This window comes from Pholis gunnellus (assembly GCF_910591455.1).
Source record: "Pholis gunnellus genome assembly, chromosome: 23".
Lineage (NCBI taxonomy): Eukaryota > Metazoa > Chordata > Actinopteri > Perciformes > Pholidae > Pholis > Pholis gunnellus.
Window position 1 is genome coordinate 8,438,783 of NC_136550.1, and position 19,492 is coordinate 8,458,274.

Genomic DNA, 19,492 nt, shown 5'->3' on the forward strand with positions numbered 1-19,492 from the left:
TTATGTGAAGTTTACGCTACAAAGAAATACAGTTGGACAGGCCCAAGCATATAATGTAATTCTCTCTTGAAAAAAGCCAGTCAATTACGTAGCTTATTTGATTTTCCATTCCACTTTTCCCATCCATATCTTTTGATTTCTGCTACATGTAGTGGAAAGCCAGCAGCTTTGTAGATTCTCATCTGCACATGCTGTCATGGTGATATTTGCGGTAGAATCATCTGAATCACACACAATCATCCTGCCTTATTATCTACACATGTGATTACATTGGCAGTGCGCTGACAGGCCAAAGAATGTTTATCACTCCTGCCATTTTTAACATCTTTTTAAAGTCCGTGCAGCCCCAGCATGATAACTATTGGCCATTTTGCTGCAGCACTGCCATTTAATGAATCGTTCCATTGCCTAGTGGATAACAGAGCGAACGAATGGCTTTCTGTGTTAGTGGCTGCCACTGCCTATCCTATCAGATAATTAACTTTTTGCAAATAGACTGCGCTGACTACCAAACAGAGTAAGCCTGCACAATTAGAATTACTTATCTATGGTCACTCTCTTTTTTTCCAGACGTCGGAGGAAAAACAAACAAATCAAAATTTCATACTTCTTACTCGACTGTTTTTTTTCCTCAAGTGGTCACACACGCGAATTTGCCCTAGATTTGTGTATTTATAGACAAATGAACAAGTACTGAATGAGGGAGCATGTCTTATTGAAGTTAAAGCCTCTGTAGTTTTTTTGCATCTTCGTTCGACAACCTCAGCCCAGATGTTCAGATTCTCCTACAGGAGGGTCTGGTGTTTTCCACCTCCCTTCTCCTGCTCTCCGTGTTTTCTTTTCTTCTCTCTAGCGGATGGTCCCGCGCCGACAGTGGCGCAATTCAATATTTATATGCTTCCTTCTGTTTGGTTTCCACCGCAAAGGGAGGTGGGCTTTCATGTGTCTGATTTGCCACAGCAGCGATTCAGTTCCAGCTTTTAAAGCGTTGGGGGCCGTTTGAACAAAGCCATCTGTTTGAGTGGGCCGTTTTATTAAGTGACAAACTGGATCCCTCTACCTCGCTAATGTGTCCCGTGGGAGATGGCGGTAGCTTGTGTGTGTGTGTCTGGTAGAGAGAGACACACACACAGGAAGAGAGAGAGGTAAAAAGTGTTTTGCTCCACAAACATTGCCATATACCACAGAACAAACTCACTGACGTTCCTTCATTGCAGAACTGAAAGGTTTTTTTCTTCATCTTCAATGACGATTGAACAAGGGGGGCCTTTCAGATGCCATCTTATCCCATGAAACACAGACAAAGACTATCGGCACTCTTCCAAAAATAACCCTTTATATTTATTTAATGGAACCTTCCGGAATGTTCTATTGTCCCAAACCCCCCCCAATTTATTAATGTTGTTTTCCCTCTTGCAGTGCTCTCTCCCATCCAGCGAGAATATTCTAACACCCGTGAGAGTGTGTGTCGGTGCGTTGACGAATGTGTATGATCGGTAGTGCACCTCTGGAGCCCTTTTCTCCCTATACAACCCCCCCCCGTCAGATAATCTGTCAGTGCAGTGGATGTGGGACATGTGCATTAGCCATTCTTTTTGAAGCTGTTGCTGTTGTCTCTGCAAAAGTGCCCTAACTCCTGCAGAGCTCCTGCCAGAAGCTGGGGCCTTGCATAGCAGTGCCAGTGAGCACGAGTAACACACACGTAGTGGGGTTAAAGAAGTCCCATTGGAATATGATTTATGCCATCTCAGTCATCGGGCTAAATACTTGGCAAGCAGCCGTGTTGTAATTGATGACATGCATTTATTTATTCACGGGAGACTCTCGCCGGCTTATGAGCCAAATAACAGACCCCGATCCCATCGCAAAATGGACCCGCAGCCCTAGTATCCAAATGCAGTCTCAATATTAATGTGTCATTAAGCTGCATTTTTGTATGTTCTATTGAATTAGTTTTACATAATGACTGTTATGAATTTTGCTTAGAGAGCACATTTCAGCAGTTGGGGGGGGACAGTGGAAGAGGAGGCTTGCATTATGAACTTCATTATGTGTGACAAGCGGCACAATATTGATGGAGGAGCGGGTCCCCATCATTGCACTGCATTAAAACCTCTGCAGTGAATTAATGTACTATTCCTGATCCAGTAATTAACAGTCATTCGGGGGCCATATCCCTTTTCAAGTAATCACTAATTGCAATAAGAATTTCAGTTTCCATTTAAGGCAAGATTACCGATGAGCATGCAATTCGAATCAGCCAACAGTTCTAATTAAGCTCAGATTCCCTTTTTCATTCTCTCTGCTTTGTGAGCCCATACAATGTGCCGTTTGTTTCCTCCGCATTACAAAAGACACATGTTTATCATAATGCTGCAGATAGAGAGCGGTAATGGATGTGTGCTTTAGCTTTTCTTGTGTTTATCTCTGTGTCAGTGCGTCTGGCATGGGGTCACGTGTTTTCTGAACACTGACAGTTGATTAATCCAGACAGGTGCTGTTGCTTTATAAAGCACAGAACTGCAATCACAATCACCAACAGACCCATCCCCCTGCACCTGTCTTTATGGAAATGCTATGATAATGAAATTGTTGCAATGGACTTTCAGAATACTTAAAGTCAAATGTACCAGATACATACTGTATACGGCGTGCATCACTTTTACCCTCTTCCAGCATTAGCCATCCCTTTCAGTCCTATTTGCACCACTTGCTGCCATTGTGACAATTCATCAATAGCGCAGAACTGATAGGCTGCGGCTTAAAGATGTCGAATGAGGTTAATGGCATCTTTAAATGTTCCTTTCTTCCACCAGTATGTCCAAAATGGAGCAGGGTATTTGCAGACTGCCACCCAATGTGTTAGGATTAATTATCGCCCTCCACAACCCCACCTCACCCTGCAAGTTAAAGATTCAGAGAGGAAATGGCCCTTTTCATGCAAATGAAATTGAATATGTCAGTCAGTATAATTGTGAAAACCGAGCCGTCTTGGACTGGTGTCTGTGCCGAATAGCGGTTCAAACTGAAAGTGGGTTTTATTAATGTTCCTCTCTCCACTCTTTGATTCATGCTCTTTAATGGCTCGGCAGATCAAACTTTAGTCGTGGCGGAGCCTTGATGACTTCAAATGTTTTGCCCATTATGAATGAAACTCAGACTCTGATCTATTTGGGAGTGGTATTTAAATGCATGTAAGTTAAGCCAATATCAAACAAACTTGTAATAAATGCTGATCCGCAAGATGCTCTGAACCCAACCAAGCTATTTTTTTTTGGTAGACTTTAAGACTTTGGTATTTCCGACTTTCAATCAGTTTTCAATAAAGAAATCCATTCCCATTTGTTTTTAGGTTTGATGGTTAGAGTTAATCCGGGAGGGGAAAAAAAAATGACGCAACTCTTGGCATTTAGACTTTAGGTCAAGCCTTCCTTTTATAATGTCACTGGTGCTGCTTTGACCGCAGCACCCTTTTGGTGTAGCGCGGTGGAGAACACACAGCACAGCCATAAAAGAGGTGTGCTTGGTTATGGGTCCTGGTAAATTCTGCTAAACTGTTGCCTGTCCAAGAGCTTGATCATAGATCAAAGCGATGTTGTTGAACATCGCAGCCTGCAGTTCGTGAGAAAGGCTGCCCCAGTGTGGCGGTGATCACCTAAAAACACCTTATTGATTGATCAGACCACTTCATTTAAAAGGTAGCTTTAAAAGGCCCCAAAAGGGGGGCAAAATGATAATAAGGAGAGTTTATAGTAGCAGCAACAGTAGTAAAATGTACTGCCCACATCGTTGAAGGCTTCCAATTTCCATTTATGTCTTTCAATTAAAAAAACATTACTTGCAGACATGAAATGCTCTGCCCCCTTTAGCCCTGTGGACATGGGTGTTCTTAAGAACGGTAAGGGCTCTCAGTCAGCCGCCGAATTATCAACATGGTGTTGATCCATGATAAATAGAGCAAAGGATGCTATGAAGCTCTTCCTCCTTTCCATTGGCAGCGATGTGAACAAGGCTACATTGTGACCTCAAGGGAGAACAGGCCCAGGCCCATGTCACCAACCCTTCAGCTTGTGACAGGCTCTACACTTTGTTTGCCCGCGACAGCTTAGCACTGGATTAACAGGTGCCTATCCCAGGTATTAATTAATCCATGGTTACCTCTCAAAGGAGATCCCAACATGCTGCAGTAGTAATGAGTTGATTTGATTAAAAGGCAAACCAGTGTGTGCACACTGAACTGATTCAATTATCTTCTATTAGAATTAACATGATTGCAGATAAATCTTTCCACTTTCTTATTATAAAAGCGTTTGTGTTGTCATGGTTGTTGTAGTTTTCCAACACAACCCTTGAAAAATCAGGGTTCTGCGGTAAAAGGGTTCTCCGTGGTGCAGGCACAACGTTTGTTCATAGACCGAATCATTTTAGTTGCTCTCAAGGGGTCTAGTCGTGGCATTGTTCGGAGAAAACAGAGGTTTCAATCAGCCTCTGTCTACCTGCAGCCATACGAGGAGTCGACCAAAATGGATGTTTGTCAGCAGGCAGACCTAAAATGGGGGTATGATGGTGCTATCAGCGGCCATGTCTGTGAAAACACCATTACCTCCATGTCACGCCTCAATCACTCCCCATTGTGCGATGACTCTCCCCCCACCTCCAGTGCTGATCTCCCGCACATGTCCTAGTAGTCTATCACAGCCGGCGTGGGGAGACGCACCGAGCCATAATGGATGGCCCCGGAGCGAAAAACAGCCCCAATAGCATATCAATTACCCATCAGCACCCTCTTGGCTGGATGACAATGTGCACCACACCCCGGCAAAGTCAATGAGATAAAGTGCAAATTCAGATATAATGGTGCTTTTTGCCGCGTACAAATTACACAGTGTCAACTGTGCTTCCCCCACCTGTCAGATCTGTCAGCCGCTGAAAGAGAGAGAGTCTCCGAGAAGTGTGTTTTTTTTTGTTGTTGTTTCATGCCATGAGGCAATCAGGTGATTTCCCAGACTCATTTGCCCAGTGGAAGCCCAGCTGCTTGCCTGTTTATCTATTCGCCCCTTTTGATTGCTGACCACACGTTATGTCACCTCTCCATGAAGCCTGCAGGTTAATTTGTCCCGCTCTCGCAGCGCTGCCACCGCCACTGCTGCTGCTGCTGGGCAATACAATCTGGGAGGGGAAATCAGTCCACACACACACACACACACACACACACACACACACACACACACACACACACACACACACACGAGCCGGCACAATCGCACACACAGATGAGGTGATTCAGATGGTTGGCATTACTGCAGCTGTGTGGCCCTTAATGGCCTGCTGAAGTGATTGATAAAAGGCAAACAGTTGCTCCGCAGGGGGACAGATGGAGCTACACCTCCCACTGAAGCCGGTACTCGAGCTTTAGATGAAAATACTAGGGGAGTCTGACTAAGCACTACATTATTGAAATTAGCCTTGATCATCAGGATGACGCTGGAATGTAAATACAAAATGTCATCTGGGAGAGACAGCTTCCGTATTACTCATCACATTGATGTGTTTTGTTGTCAGTTCATAAGCAGGAACTGATTGGAAACGACTCAATCCTCGGAATTTGAACTAAATTGAGATTTGTTTTAATGTCCGACAAAACCTGAATAATATCAGGGAATCATTTTACTTGACTAAATATCAAACTGCAAGAATATGGTTGCAGCTCTGTTCACTGTTATCGGGATCATAGCTTGAACAAACGCGATTGTACAGTGTTGGTAAAACAACCGCAGTAGATGGGAACGTCCCCGTCCATGTCCACACAAAGCAAAGACTGTTCCACTCGGCTATTCTCTCACCTCCACTCGCCTGCATTTTTAGCATTTCTATCCTCATTGCCTTTACACTCGACTTGTTGTGCTGAATTGAGGGACCAATTAGGAGCAACAGAACGCTCACATGGCCGATGAGAGCGTTTGCGAGGATCTTATCAGGTTCGTGTCTCGTTTGTTTCGGGGCACAAACCAACGTTCTGATTGGAGATTAGTGTTGTCTGCTACTGAACGGATAGGCAAGCTAGTGTTTCTCTGCAAGAGTTAGGGACATCTTAACTGCGTTGTTAGAAACACTGAATGGCCACTCGCAGCATGGAGAACAGCTTGTCAAGACAGATTACTTTTGAATGACACTTAAGGTTTTTCCTAATTTTAAGAACTTATTTCCCTCTTTAGCGGCATTATAAACGAGTTACTCACTAGCGGCTTGAACACCTAATTACATAGAACACAGCAAAGAGTTACAAATAGTAGTCATTTCCATTACAGCCTTCTCTGTACTGTGTACTGAACAAAGTCATTCCTAAATTAACAGTTTCTATATACCCCATTTTACGTTGACTGAATTTGCTCTGGGACAGTATCAAATAGTGACTACAATGAGAGAAGAGGCAATATTTTATTACAGAAGTTTACACACAAACCCAAATATCTTGCCACAATCAGATCCATTCAAACATGTACACCAACTTCTTTTCTCCAGTGATTGGTCTTTCTTTCTTCTTCACAAAAATGTGTCCTTTTATCCAAGATTAGTCTCAGTTCTACCTCAGAGTTTTCACAGTTACGTAGAAATACTCAAGATAGAATGCCCTCTGTCCTTTAACTTCTGCTCTTAATCACCGATCATCTGTTTGCACGCACACAATAAAGTCAGCACAATCTCTTGCCTTGACCTCAACATGTTGAAATCTGCAACAGTGTTTCTTTCTGGTGCGTGTGGCTTGATAAGAGAGATTAATTGCTCTGTCTGCAAGGCTTAGCACGCTTACTAACTGTTTTTGTACTCTTTTATTCTGTCTCCGTCTCTCTCCAGCACCACCAAAGTTTTTAAGAACCCCCAATGACCAAACAGGCGTGCAAGGAGGCGTGGCATCCTTCATCTGCCAAGCTACGGGAGATCCACGACCGAAGATTGTGTGGAACAAGAAGGGGAAGAAAGTCAGCAACCAGAGATTTGAGGTATTAGGTCTATTGTTCTGATGTAAAATGCTCGACAAAATGGGAATGCTTCAAGCACTGCTTTTGGCTCTGCTCTCACATAATCCATCGCGCCATGCCCAGCTTCGCTCGCTTGCTTGCTTGCTTGCTTTTCGCCCTGACTTGCCACCACGCATTAGCAGGCTCTAATAACCATGCTGGCTAGGCTTCCTTACATGCATGAGTTTTAATGAGCTGCTCCACACAAAAGATCTGGGGACGGATTTGTAATTAAATAGAAGACAAGAAAAGAGCAATTGGACAGAAGAAAAAACAACTTGTGGCGTGACCCAGATACCTACATTAGCATCACGCCACATTGGCCAGCTTTATGCACAGTGAAAAGGGAAGGAGCGCTTTCACTTCGAACTATCCTTTTGCTTCGTGGCATCTTTATCTAAATGCATGTCCTACCCTGCTTATTTTGGCTGAAGCTTTGATTTCTGGTCAGCTTTAATCTGCACTTGGGCTCAATACCCACGAGAAATAGCACATCATTGCAGAACACTGATAAGATTTCTATTAATTTCTGTGTCAGTCCTCGGGACTATCATAGTGTCACTTTTTTTCCACCCTCTGCTCGAGACGCCATATTTGCTCGCTGCTGCACAGCAGCAATGGCTTAACAGAGCTCGGAGATCTCTTCCCGCCTTTTCTTTGCATCTTATGCCCACAGAAATCTAATCTTATCAGAGTTCATTGCATCGCTCGTCGTGCTGAATGCTAACACGCTAGTTTTCATTCTCTCATTGCTTCACAAGGCTTGCTGGCTGCCGCTATTCCATATCCATTCAATCCTGCACTGCCTCCTCATCTTCTAACAAAAACCCATTTCCTTTTAGAAGTCTCGCAACTTCCTTTCTAATTCTGCCGCTTTGACTGTGAAAGGAGGGTTTTTTTTTAAATATTTTACCATCACCTGCTGTCAGCTTGAATGCCAACACCGCTATGGCTTGGCCAATGAAATGTTGAGCTGTATTGTTAACTAACACATGCACAGATGTATTGTGAACTTGTGAAAATGTGTGTAGGCCTCTGCGTGCGTTTGTGCGTGTGTGTGTGTGTGTGTGTGTGTGCTTGTGTGTGGAGCAGAGGTCTCAGGCCAATCTTTATTGAAATCTACCTCTATGCTTAAAAAGAGAGTGAGTTATGACACAGGGCTTTCTAAAATCAGTGAGTATACAACATGTAGCATGCAAAAAAAAATAGCTGAATAAGCTACAACAAACACCTGTTTGTGAGCATTTTATGTGTCGTTCGTCCAATACAGTCGGTCCTGTCCTTTGTACCACTAATCTCACCTCATGGTACAAATGTCCGTTAACCGTTTATCAAGCCACCTTTAACTGTCTGTGCTCGTTTCTGTCCCATTAACACAGTCCAGTGTGATGCATCTCCAGGGGATAGAGTGTTAACTTTAAGAGTGGGACACATTCAGATTTAAATTTCACCCTGCAACCCGATACCCAAGGAGCAATTCTGACCACCATAACTTTCCCCATTCTTAAAGTTAGTCAGCCGCATCGATTAGCTTACCAATGAATGCACACGTTAGGAGTAGATAGTGAATAGCTCATCAACTAAAAGACAACATGTCTGAACACATAACAAATGGACATCGACAAAAAAAGGCTAAATTATTATTATTGTTCATCAAATATGCTCATTACTGACATATTACCAATACACATTATAATACTGCACATATCCTGACGTTACTTTTTGTATATGTAGAGTATATATACAGGTATACAACCACAATATTCATAAATCACTAGGGTTCAATGTAAGGTAGGCAGCAGCTTTTGTTTATGTCATGGAAAGCACATTGTGTCAATCACCATCAGTGTCAATAGCCAAATGTCCTCGACAGTGTTGTCTTCTCTTTCTCTCTGCGGAAGGTCCCTCGCCGATTGAGAACCAAAAAATCTCCTTTAACATATCCTGTCTGTCGCACCTGCAGGTGATAGAGTTCGACGACGGCTCTGGTTCAGTGCTAAGAATTCAGCCACTGCGCACGCCCCGAGATGAAGCCATATATGAATGTGTCGCCTCCAACAGTGTTGGAGAGACGAGCGCGACCACCAGACTCACTGTTTTACGTGGTAGGTCCTTTCTCAGCAACCCCAAGAGAAAACACACACACACACACACCTCTGACATGCCCTTTGTCTCCCAGCTAACCCAGGTAAGCTTGAATGTACTTGTTTTGTGTCTGTCCTGTCTTCTTGGTTTCTCACTTCCGCAACACACAGTCAAACCCAATTAGAGACTCTTGGTTACACTCACGTTGTGTCTTTTAACTTGATCAGATTTAGTCCCATTAGCCGTTTAGCCGAGTACGTTTCTGTTTCTAAGTGACTTAAGTCATTTGCATACAGATTCCTGACATAATAATTAAGATGCCAGTTAAATTATGCAAATAGCCATCCATTCATAGCCTGTGGTGGTTAAATGGAAAAGCTCAGCAATAATTTTCAAATCAGTCATTTTTCATCTCTGCGTTCCAGCTTTGATATTCTTTGGCCGTGTTAGAAGTACAGCAGTGTATTCTCATTCGATTAACACGCATATATTGTTTATGGTAGTATTCTAGACCCAAGTTGCCTTCATGCCAGTACCTTTCAGTGACCAGTGGCTGTTAATAGCCAGCCTCCTCTACACAGACACGTGTAACAATCCAGGTGGGGAAAGGTCAGCCACTTTGTTTACTTCCAGCGAACAATGAGAATAAAAGTCAGATGACAAATATCAAGTTGGTTGAAAGTGCCTCTTTTATAATAAGCACTGAGCAACATTTTATCTTGATTACACACAACATTGCATTCAAAGGCAATATGCGGCGGCCCTGAGCTTAAAAGGCTGAGTAATATCTCTCTAAAGAATGACTTGTTTGGCGGTGAATGGAGAAAATGGCTTTAGAAAAATGCCTTGGGCTGCCTGAATGAGGTGTGCTCCATTATGTACCACAATTACACAACATGGCAAATGAGTTTCTATTGAGAGGGGTGCTTCCATCCTATAGAAGAAAAAAAAAAGCTGGCTCTGCGAGTCGCCGAAGACCCCCCTGCCCCCCCCCCCCTCTCTGCTTCTTATCTCGCCAATGAGCCAACAAAAGGCCCTTTGCACTGTCTCCAGAGGCAGATTGAAAGAGAAAGGTGGGACGTTCACATGCAGCTCTCGCCTGTTTACTCTGGAGCACAAAGTGAGGGTGTGTGTACGTGTGCACATGCAATACTGTGCACCATTTCCTGTTCCCTTTCGCTCTGTCTGTATCTCTGTTTTTCCCCCTTCACACACACACACACACCATCACACACACACACACAAATAGATAGCTAAGGGACGGGTACAGAAGCAGCTCTTCCCCGCTCCACGGCCTGGCATTAGCATGTTTATTACCATTTCCATTTTGCTCTTCTGCTCCCTCTCCTTTCTCATCAATGTATTGAAGGTGAGTAGAGGCCTATCACGGACCGAAGAAAATAGAAAAACAGGAAAAAAGCGTATTTTTTTCTTTCTTGGCCTTATTGCAAATAAAAAGGATGTGCTCCCTGTCCTCACATTGCCTCCAGTGGATGCATATATACTCCAAAATATATTGGCATTGTGAATGATAAGGTAATGTTTGGCACAATTTCTATATTATATATGTCCATTTTACCACCCTCCGTCACCACTTGCTATGAGGCAACAGGTATCCAAACCAATACCAATACCAAGGTCAAGCATTTACATTTGCTAGACATCTAGTGTGTTGTAGGTCTGACAGAGGAAATGTATTATTAAGACCTGAATAACTATTGTGAGCAGTGATAACGGTCTTGGCTTGACAGACAAAAGGAAGGGAAGCAAGATGAAAATCAAATATACACAAAAGGGGAAATGATGCCACAGTGCTGGCCACTGACACGGAAAAGCATTGCTGTGATAACACAAACTCTAGCAAGCCATTTTCTTTGAGTTTACACTTCAACAGTTATAACTTGAGTTGTAGACATCCATAATACAGCCAAAGACCCAACATAAGGATGACTTTCAGGAAGCTTGGAGTGAGCTGACACACTGTGTGTGGGGGCAGCGTACTGTATGGGTAACACAAGGTTACCTCAAGGAGGCTTTATATATTATTTAGGAGACCAAAAAGCTCCCTCCTTCCAAAGCTACAGTAAGACACACACTCATCATTCCACCTGACACAAACTGCAGTTTGAAAAGAAAAACAACTTCACATTTTTTTTAAGTCCGATCTGTCACCACGACCAGCAAACATTTTTTTTCCCTCTCCTCCTTTGGCCCTTTCAGTGTAGAAGAGATAAATAAATAAGCAAATACAAACAAGTGCTATACTACACCAGGCCTAATACATATAAAGTGACTGCTTAGTTCATTTGGGCTCCAATGGTCTGTGGAAACAACTGCAAAGCATCTGTTGTGGGAAGCTCGCCACAGGGGGCGATGCCGGATTCCATGAAGGAAAAGCACATTGTTGTAATTGCCATGCAATGAGGAGAGGGGACTTGAGGTGACAAATCCAAAGTTCGGGGGGGATATTAGTATTCGAATGTGCCTCTAACTTGATAGTAAGTGCCATTAGCAATGAACTTCCAGGCTGAGGGAAGTGATTTGCATGAAAGGCGAACCCTGAAACGTAATGATTTCCACAGTCAAATCTGCCGGGCCACAGCGTGAGCTACGGGTTTCGTCAGTGCACTATTTTTCTGGGCCCTCTGTTTTGATTAACTACGAGATGACTCGACTTCTATGCGACTCGGGTCTTTGAATTAAGGTTGTCGTGATTTGCTCTGTAATTGAGAACGACAGGAAGGGATAGAGAAATGGAGAAACAGCACATTTTGGGTGTCACGGCTGGAATATGATTTCAGTGGTGGTATTTGATCTAATTTATGAATATGCCCCTGTAAGATATCTGCGTATACGTGTGGACTCATGGGGAGCCTGTATATCTGTCACTAGACGATGTGAGGGCATTTGGATTTCATTTGTACACTTTTAACTAAAGTAAACAAAAGAAATATTCAGAAAATGTAGCAGGAACACCGCACAGGGTCCACACTCTCTGCTAGGAGTTCCAGCAGAATGATGTGTGGATTTGAGTGCTGCAGTTCATGATTCAGGCATGATTAAGGATTTATATTGCATCCTCACACTCCCATTATGCTGTCAACAGCCATTTCCTGTGCCCCACACACAGGCGCGCAAACTTATGCAGCTGTGCACAACTTGACAGTGGGAGCGGAAAATGGGAAGCCGCTCTCCTGTGACGGAAAAACAGAATGCATCATTTCCATTTGTATGGAATGGTGCAATGGCACGGTCAAAGCCGTATCGCTGAGACGGATCTTTCCATAGACAATGAAAGGGCTGCTACATGATCAGTGATTATTCATAGACAATGTATGCGCTCGGCTCTTTGTCATTGTCATAACAAAAATGCTCTCCTCCTTAATAAAAGACATCAAAAACGGATTCATTTATATTCCAAGCCGAGTTAACCGATATCCCAGAGATGCTGGTCGACGGGAACCGCATGGACGTGCCTGCATCGCTGTGACGAGTGACTGATAATAATAATTCTAAATGTACCTTAAAGCTCATTCCTAACCATCATTTTCTCCTTTTAAATCTGTGTGCTCTTGCACAATTTGCTCAATGTATAATGCGTTCCTTTCTTACAAGTGCAGAGTGAGGGATGAACAAAAGCCGTACTGCATGCTCAAATTGCTTAGCGAGATAAATGCTGTGTCAGCTGTCTCGGACTGCCGGAGCAAGGAATGCAGTGGGGATGAAGCAAGTGACCATTGTAAAACTACTGCGGGGGGGGGGGGGGGGGGGGGGGGCGCAGCTACCATACAATTCAGTGGTTTACTGGCGGGAGTTCTATGGACGGCAAGGCCTAGGCTGCCACATGGAACACTCCATTTTGTTAGAAAAGAAATGTTTCCCTCCAAAAGTGGTGCTGTGGAAACATGCCGAGTCACTGTAGGCGTTTAACTCTTTTGCTACATTAAACTACGATATTATAGACTTCTTGGAACAGCATTTTAGGTCTGGGTGAATTGTGTAACCTAAGTGGTCGGTGCACTATGAAGTCAAACTGATTTATCCTCTAACAGTAGGTAGGACTCTTAAACATAATTGTCCTTGTCACCAGTTCTGGTGTTTCAGAAGCCACTGTTGTTTTTTGCAGGTTTTATCACAGATCATCAATTATCTTCATGTCCATTAGATGTTTCATGAAATACCCACAGGCAGAGTTATTGCTTGGGATTTGGCCAATACCGATTTGATGCTACTCTCCCCTCAATTCCCAACTTCTCTCTCTCTCTCTCATACGTCACAGAACTGGAGCATATGATGACAAGCTATTAATTATTGTAATTAAAAAGATGGAGTTGACTGTCCTCACAGAAATTGATCTCTTCTCAGAAAAAGAAAAAAAAAAAGAAACCCCACAACCCCTTATATCTTACTGCGCGGTTAATGGTGGGAGCCGATCACTTTCTGAATTGTATGCAAGATGATTTAAGGCATAACCGCTGCCAACAAGACGGATGTCAGACTTTACAGTCTGCATAGCGTGTGAAGAAACATCTGTTGGAGCCACAAAGGCGCTTGGACTGCACACTGAACATGATAGATAACTCTGCGGCTCTGTATTTGTTTGAATTCACGTCAAGACAGCCTCCTGAATTAATAATTATTGATTCAGACAAATGAGGAATGTGTTTTCTGTTTGTTTGTTTTCCTTAGATGCCACTGTTCTCCACAGTGACCTCACTGTTACTGGCAGCGTAATTGGATCATGAGTGAAAATGCTAATTGTTTCGCACATCTTGTGGAAGGACAGTTGAACAGTAAATAACACAATATGGTAAAGAGAGGTTATACACCTGAAACATGTTTCTTGCCTTTTAAAGACATTTTATATACATTGTTGTGTATGTTAAAGTAAACAAGACAAAAAGAGACTACATGCAGCCATGCTAACCGTTTTGTTAGGCTGCATTTGTGCATTGAGATAAAAGCTAGCCTTAGCACGCTAATGTGCTCACAGTGACAATGCAAACATGCCACAGTTCAGTTCAGCATGTTAGCATGCTAACCGTTGCTACATCCTCTAAAACTGTATAGTTATGCCAATCATAAGATCAGACATTTTATCTTTTTTTAGCTTGATAAACGACTATCTGAAGTCGAGCAAATGGCAGAATGTAACACAGAACTACTCCATGACGAGGAGTATGTAAGCCTGAGCCAGGTAGTCGAGGGGTGCTAATGTTAGTAGCTTTGATCGTAGCTCCACTTAAGTCATTTTCTACTAGATTAATTGGGCACTGCAGGGTCATCGTTAATGCAGCTAATGCATTTGAGAAACTTTTCAAGCTGTGAAGGCTGCTCGCTAATTACAGCCAAACAACTTTGGACTGAGAAAGTGGCAAGAATTGATTTGCGGGTGTAATTAGTCGCCTATAGATTATTACATTCAGTACAGCAAAGATGAGTGCAATTAATAATGAAATGTTTTATGGCTGCATGAAAGGGGGACAAAACAAGTTCATCACAAGTTTCATCAGCGCTAAACCGAGCCGTCAGATCTCAAAACATGTGGCCTCAATATCAAAATTTCCATAATAAAACACTGGCATCCACTGCCTGCTGTGACACCGTAGTCATGTTTGGGGAGAATGCCCGTCTGATGAATTTGAGGAGCCTGATATAACCCCGTTTTCCATTAGGGCTCTTTGAAAGCCATGAGGTCCTTCTCTGCAGGATGTCAGCAAGCATGAATAATCTTTATACTCCCCTCTCCTGTAGCAAGCTTTTAGCTCTATCAATTATTGAAATGGCTGGTGCTAGGTTTTGCCTTTCTCAGAAGGAAGTGAACTTGTATGATGTCGGTTTCCTCAGACATTTATACGGCAGGTCTCCCAGAGTACTCGTCTGTGCCTGATGATACCATGTTCAAATTTAAGAGTCCTGGGGCGTGACCCATAAAGATATCTGGTCATGCACAAAATGCTGGAAGTGATTAAAGCTCAGAGGAGTTTGTGGACGCATTCTGGCAGCTGATGGGATGCTTTCTTGCGAGTAAAGTCATACACACCACATACACACAAACAGTCCCGTGCAGTCCATTTAACCTGAACACACACCGATTTCTGGTAAGATATGCCAAGAGACAATCCAAGCCAAAGTATTAGAAATGCCCGTTTTGATCAACCTGACCCACCTGCTTCTGAATGTATAGTACATGAAGCTTAATGAAGCAACTCAGTGTCTCACAGTGTGGCCTTCTGTCTTTTTGCTCCTGCCCAGTCGGCAGACTCACCTGGTTGCTGATTCTCTCAGCCCTCACCGGCTCCAGCTTCTGGGCTTTTATCAGCATCCCCTGAAAAGACAAACACAAATAAATCAACCCACAGAGTTAAATATTATTTTATGATAAATATTGATACGCAAACGTAGACTTTATTAAACTTTGACACATCAAGCATCATGTAGTCATCCCAAGTGGGCGGTAAGAGGGTGAATATACAAGAAAAGGCTGAAAGTTAAAAGCAGAGCAGATGTCTCGCAGTATATGCTTCAAAGTGACAGGGGTGTCTCCAAGGAGACGGTAGTGTGTGCTTGTTTATATATTCCCTGCCTTTTATTTGTGAATGTTTAATGCACTCAAGAGGACCAAATGATGGTTGATGGACTGTTACGAAAAGGCTAGGAAAAAAAGAAGAGGCTTCCTAAAGTGTGTTTCATGGAGTTGAGAGAAAATAGGCAACATCCATTTTACCTTTGTGTTTGGCTACTAATTCAAAACACTGTCAAATAGTTTTCTCCCTCCTCCTTTGAATATTGCTCATAACAGAAAAAGTGCTGGTGGCAGACAAGATGATAGGAGCAGATTTTCTTTTTCTTTGTCCAACTGAACCAAATAAATATGGAACCGTTTTCTGAAGTAAATGGAAGCATTGCTCAAGGTAACAGCCAGCAAATGGAATATGCTAAATGAAATCCTGAAGAGGGTTGGAGAGGGAAGATGGGAGACAGACAAAGACAGATTAGAGGAGAGCCTTTGCGACTGGATCGAGGCAGATGAAGACAGTGAGTGAGGCAAACTCAAAAGACAATGTCAGCGTGGGAGAAAGACATGATTGTAGGTAGAAAAGGTCCTGAAATCTCCTTTTCTCCCTTCTCCACTTCCCCCTAGGTGATCTTTACTCAGAACAGTACATCTGGCTGAGCTGACGTCTAGTCTAGAGCAAAAACAGGAAGAGGGGGGGGGGGGGGGGGGGGGCATCTGAGCGTAAATGGAGCTTTGTGCCTGGCTTGCTGCTTGCCCAGCCAGGCCTGTAGAGAAAGTCCCCCTCTCCGCCCTTCCTGCTTCATCTCTGCTTTTCATCTTCCTCTTTACCCATCCATTTTAGTACTATACCCCTTAGGGGCATCCGACACTAACGCTCACTCTCTGCTTTCATTCTCCTCCTCTGACTCCCTTTGCTTATGTTGTAAATGGAAGAATATCACAGCTAATCCGTCATGTTTATGAATGACGTGGGGGCCAGGGGAGAGTTGGGGGCGCCTTGCCAGAAGCGGCATACATCTCCGATGCATGCCCTGTGCTCGGCTGATTCAATCTGCCCCGAGCAGCGATGGCCATAGAAAATGTCTCTGGGGAACGGCAGACGGGGTCATTTTAAAGCATAATCCATAGAAAATCATTTTTGACCTGGATCGCGTTTCTCAATTTCAACCCGAATCCCAAAACTGCTTCTCTGCGGAGCTCCCGACACAAAAGTCCTAAAGGGAGAAGTGGACATTCAAACAAATCGATCCAAAATCTCCCCATGATTGTCAACTGTATAGCTCCTACCTTTTGTAGAGAAACATGACAGATGTGCATTACGTCTTTCATGGAAATATGTAGTTATTATGTGATCCACAAAGGAAGTGTACAAGAAATAATGCACCATGACAACAGTGTGTCAACTAAAAGTTTTACGAGTTCTCCAATGTCATCCAGAATGAGGAACGGCTCGAATTGTTCATCTGTGAAGGTTTTTCTGGGGGGGAAAAAAGGCTCGGTGATTAATAGATTGACTCTACAATGGTTTCCTCATAATCTCAGGCATTAGGCGAGGGTTTTTTAATGACAAATAAGCAGCATTCAATTAATTATACAATCTCAAAGGGGATTTATGGAAGAAACAATCAGTGCGGGGCAAAGGGGGAGACGATGCTATTTTTCACAGAGACAGAGGGCCGTGAACCTCGGGTTACCGGAGCTCTCTGTGCCTTCACCTTCCTCCTCTTGTATTTCGTTCCGGCGTTCATCATCACAGGATAAGGAACACGCTGGTATTTCTCAATCCATTCCTATTTTGCTCCTTTAGGCAACAAGGGTAAAATAACATTTTAGTGGATACTAGATGGTCCCTCGTTGTCGGCCTTCGGGTATTAGCGGTTTTCTCAAAGAGACTGCATTTGTTCAGCAAATTACTGAACCACCTTTTAGAGGTAACACGCTAATGCGACTTAATGGCACTTTGTGTTGAAGTGGGCCTGCTCCTCTTAAAACTATTATAGAAAATTGGAATTAGCTGCTTGAGCCATTTCTGGCACATTCACAGTAATATTCATTAGCGCGCTCTATACCTGTTGAATCAACTGATGTCTTAAAGCATGCCGTCATCAGCCCAGCTACACTTCTTCTGCGTTGCACGGAAGAACCCAATTTTTCACGGCAAAATATATTCAGTATATTGGGACACATTTGCAAAACCATATCTCTTTTGTTGTGGTTTGTGAAAGCCCTCGTGTGTGTACGCCATAGCAGTCATTTCAATTGTACAGGTAAACTACTGCAGACGGTAATTGTTTATTTTCATTTTTCACCTGAAACCACTCTCCTTCATATCTATAAGATGAAAATAAATGATGACTTGCATCTGTGAAAATAGGCCCTTGACCCACAGTAGACACAAAAACTGACATAATCCTCTCTCTAAGTTGGCCACTCCATCAATGTTGTTATGAAGACTGAAGTAAATGGATCATGGGCTTTCATAGCAAACTCTCCAGCACTCTGCTAAATACTACAGGATTGATTCTAACCCGACGCATTTGTAAACTTAAACTGGAAAGCTTTGTAGGCTTTGCCTCTTAACATATTCTCATAACAGTTTGTCTAAGGCTTAGGAACATAAAGAATTGTGGTCCCAGGCTTATAATTGGGACTCGCCCTCAGATTTCTGTCTGAAGTCTGCAGAATAATAATTTGAAAATGAATCAGTCTAGATACACAACCTGTTTTAAAACAATTTGAAGGTTACTCGCCCTGTGAACCCCTGAAAAACAACTGAGGAAGATGAATTCCAGAATTGTCCCCTACCACACACTGTTGTGTGCCTTAATAGACGAAGTGCTGAGCATTTTGTTTTCTATTATTGGATTACTTAAGCAATATCTACCCAGTGCAGGTGCCAGGAGGCTTATTTGGGAATTCTGGCTCAAAGGAAGCTCCAGTGGGAAACCTAATCTTATTTAGACTGGACAACATGTGTGCCAAACAGCCCTGGGATGTATCAGTGAGATAAATACATGCTTTGGATTCTCTGAGGGCATTTAGGGAAAATTCAGACATCTCCGTTTGTCATTCCTCCTTTTCGCTCAGCGATGATGAACAGGTGCTTTTATACTCAGGATGCTTGTCTGGACTTGTCCTCTGATTGAATAACGCGTTACTTTCACTTGTATCTCTGCAATAGTCGTCCTTTGTGGCAGCAACAAGTAAAACAACAATTTAATTACATCAATAGAATCAAATGTCTGTGTTTTTTCATTGGACAAAGGAAATAAGGGATAGAACATGTATTTGGGGACAAGTTTCACCTTTGCAAAAGTTTAGAGTCAGAATGATGGAGTGTTGAATAAAGTAACTCTGTCTTAGTCCAGGTTTGAGATAGTTGAACCAGGCTGCAGGTGGCTGATAAAACAACGGGTGGGTTTAGATTTAGAACCTGTCAATCATTCGGTGCTGGATTGTAAAAGTACACCTTTGCACCGCAGTGGTAAGTGTACCTTGTAAGCAGAGCAAGGAAACCAACGATGTGGGTGAAAATGGTGAAACATTAGAGGGAGGGGAAGAGCAAAAAAATAGAACAGATGCCGTCATAGAATTGGCACAAAATGGAATTGCTGTCTGCCTTTGTTAATCAAGAGCTCTTACGTTTGGTTGAGTAATTTTGTTTGTGTGAAAACAAAAGCATAATTAACATTCCCCTCTCCCATGCCAAAGGAAAAAAAATAATAATTGAATACGTCAGTTTAACAGGAGCCGAACAGAACATTTTGTTGAAGAGGATTCAGGTCGTCTCTGAGCGGATGTATTAACTAGGCTTGCAACACATTTTTGAGAACTGTAAACAAATTACAATGGACAATGTTGCCATGTT

At 43.0% G+C, this 19,492-nt stretch overlaps 1 protein-coding gene across 1 annotated transcript in view; it reads left to right on the forward strand.

Moving 5' to 3' along the window:
* Positions 1–19,492, forward strand: part of LOC306714860 (receptor-type tyrosine-protein phosphatase delta) — a 138,840-nt gene that overhangs the window by 69,410 nt on the left and 49,938 nt on the right. Inside the window, 2 exon segments of the mRNA XM_079185019.1 lie at positions 6,856–7,001; positions 8,983–9,124. Of these exon segments, the coding sequence (XP_079041145.1) occupies positions 6,856–7,001; positions 8,983–9,124 (288 nt within the window).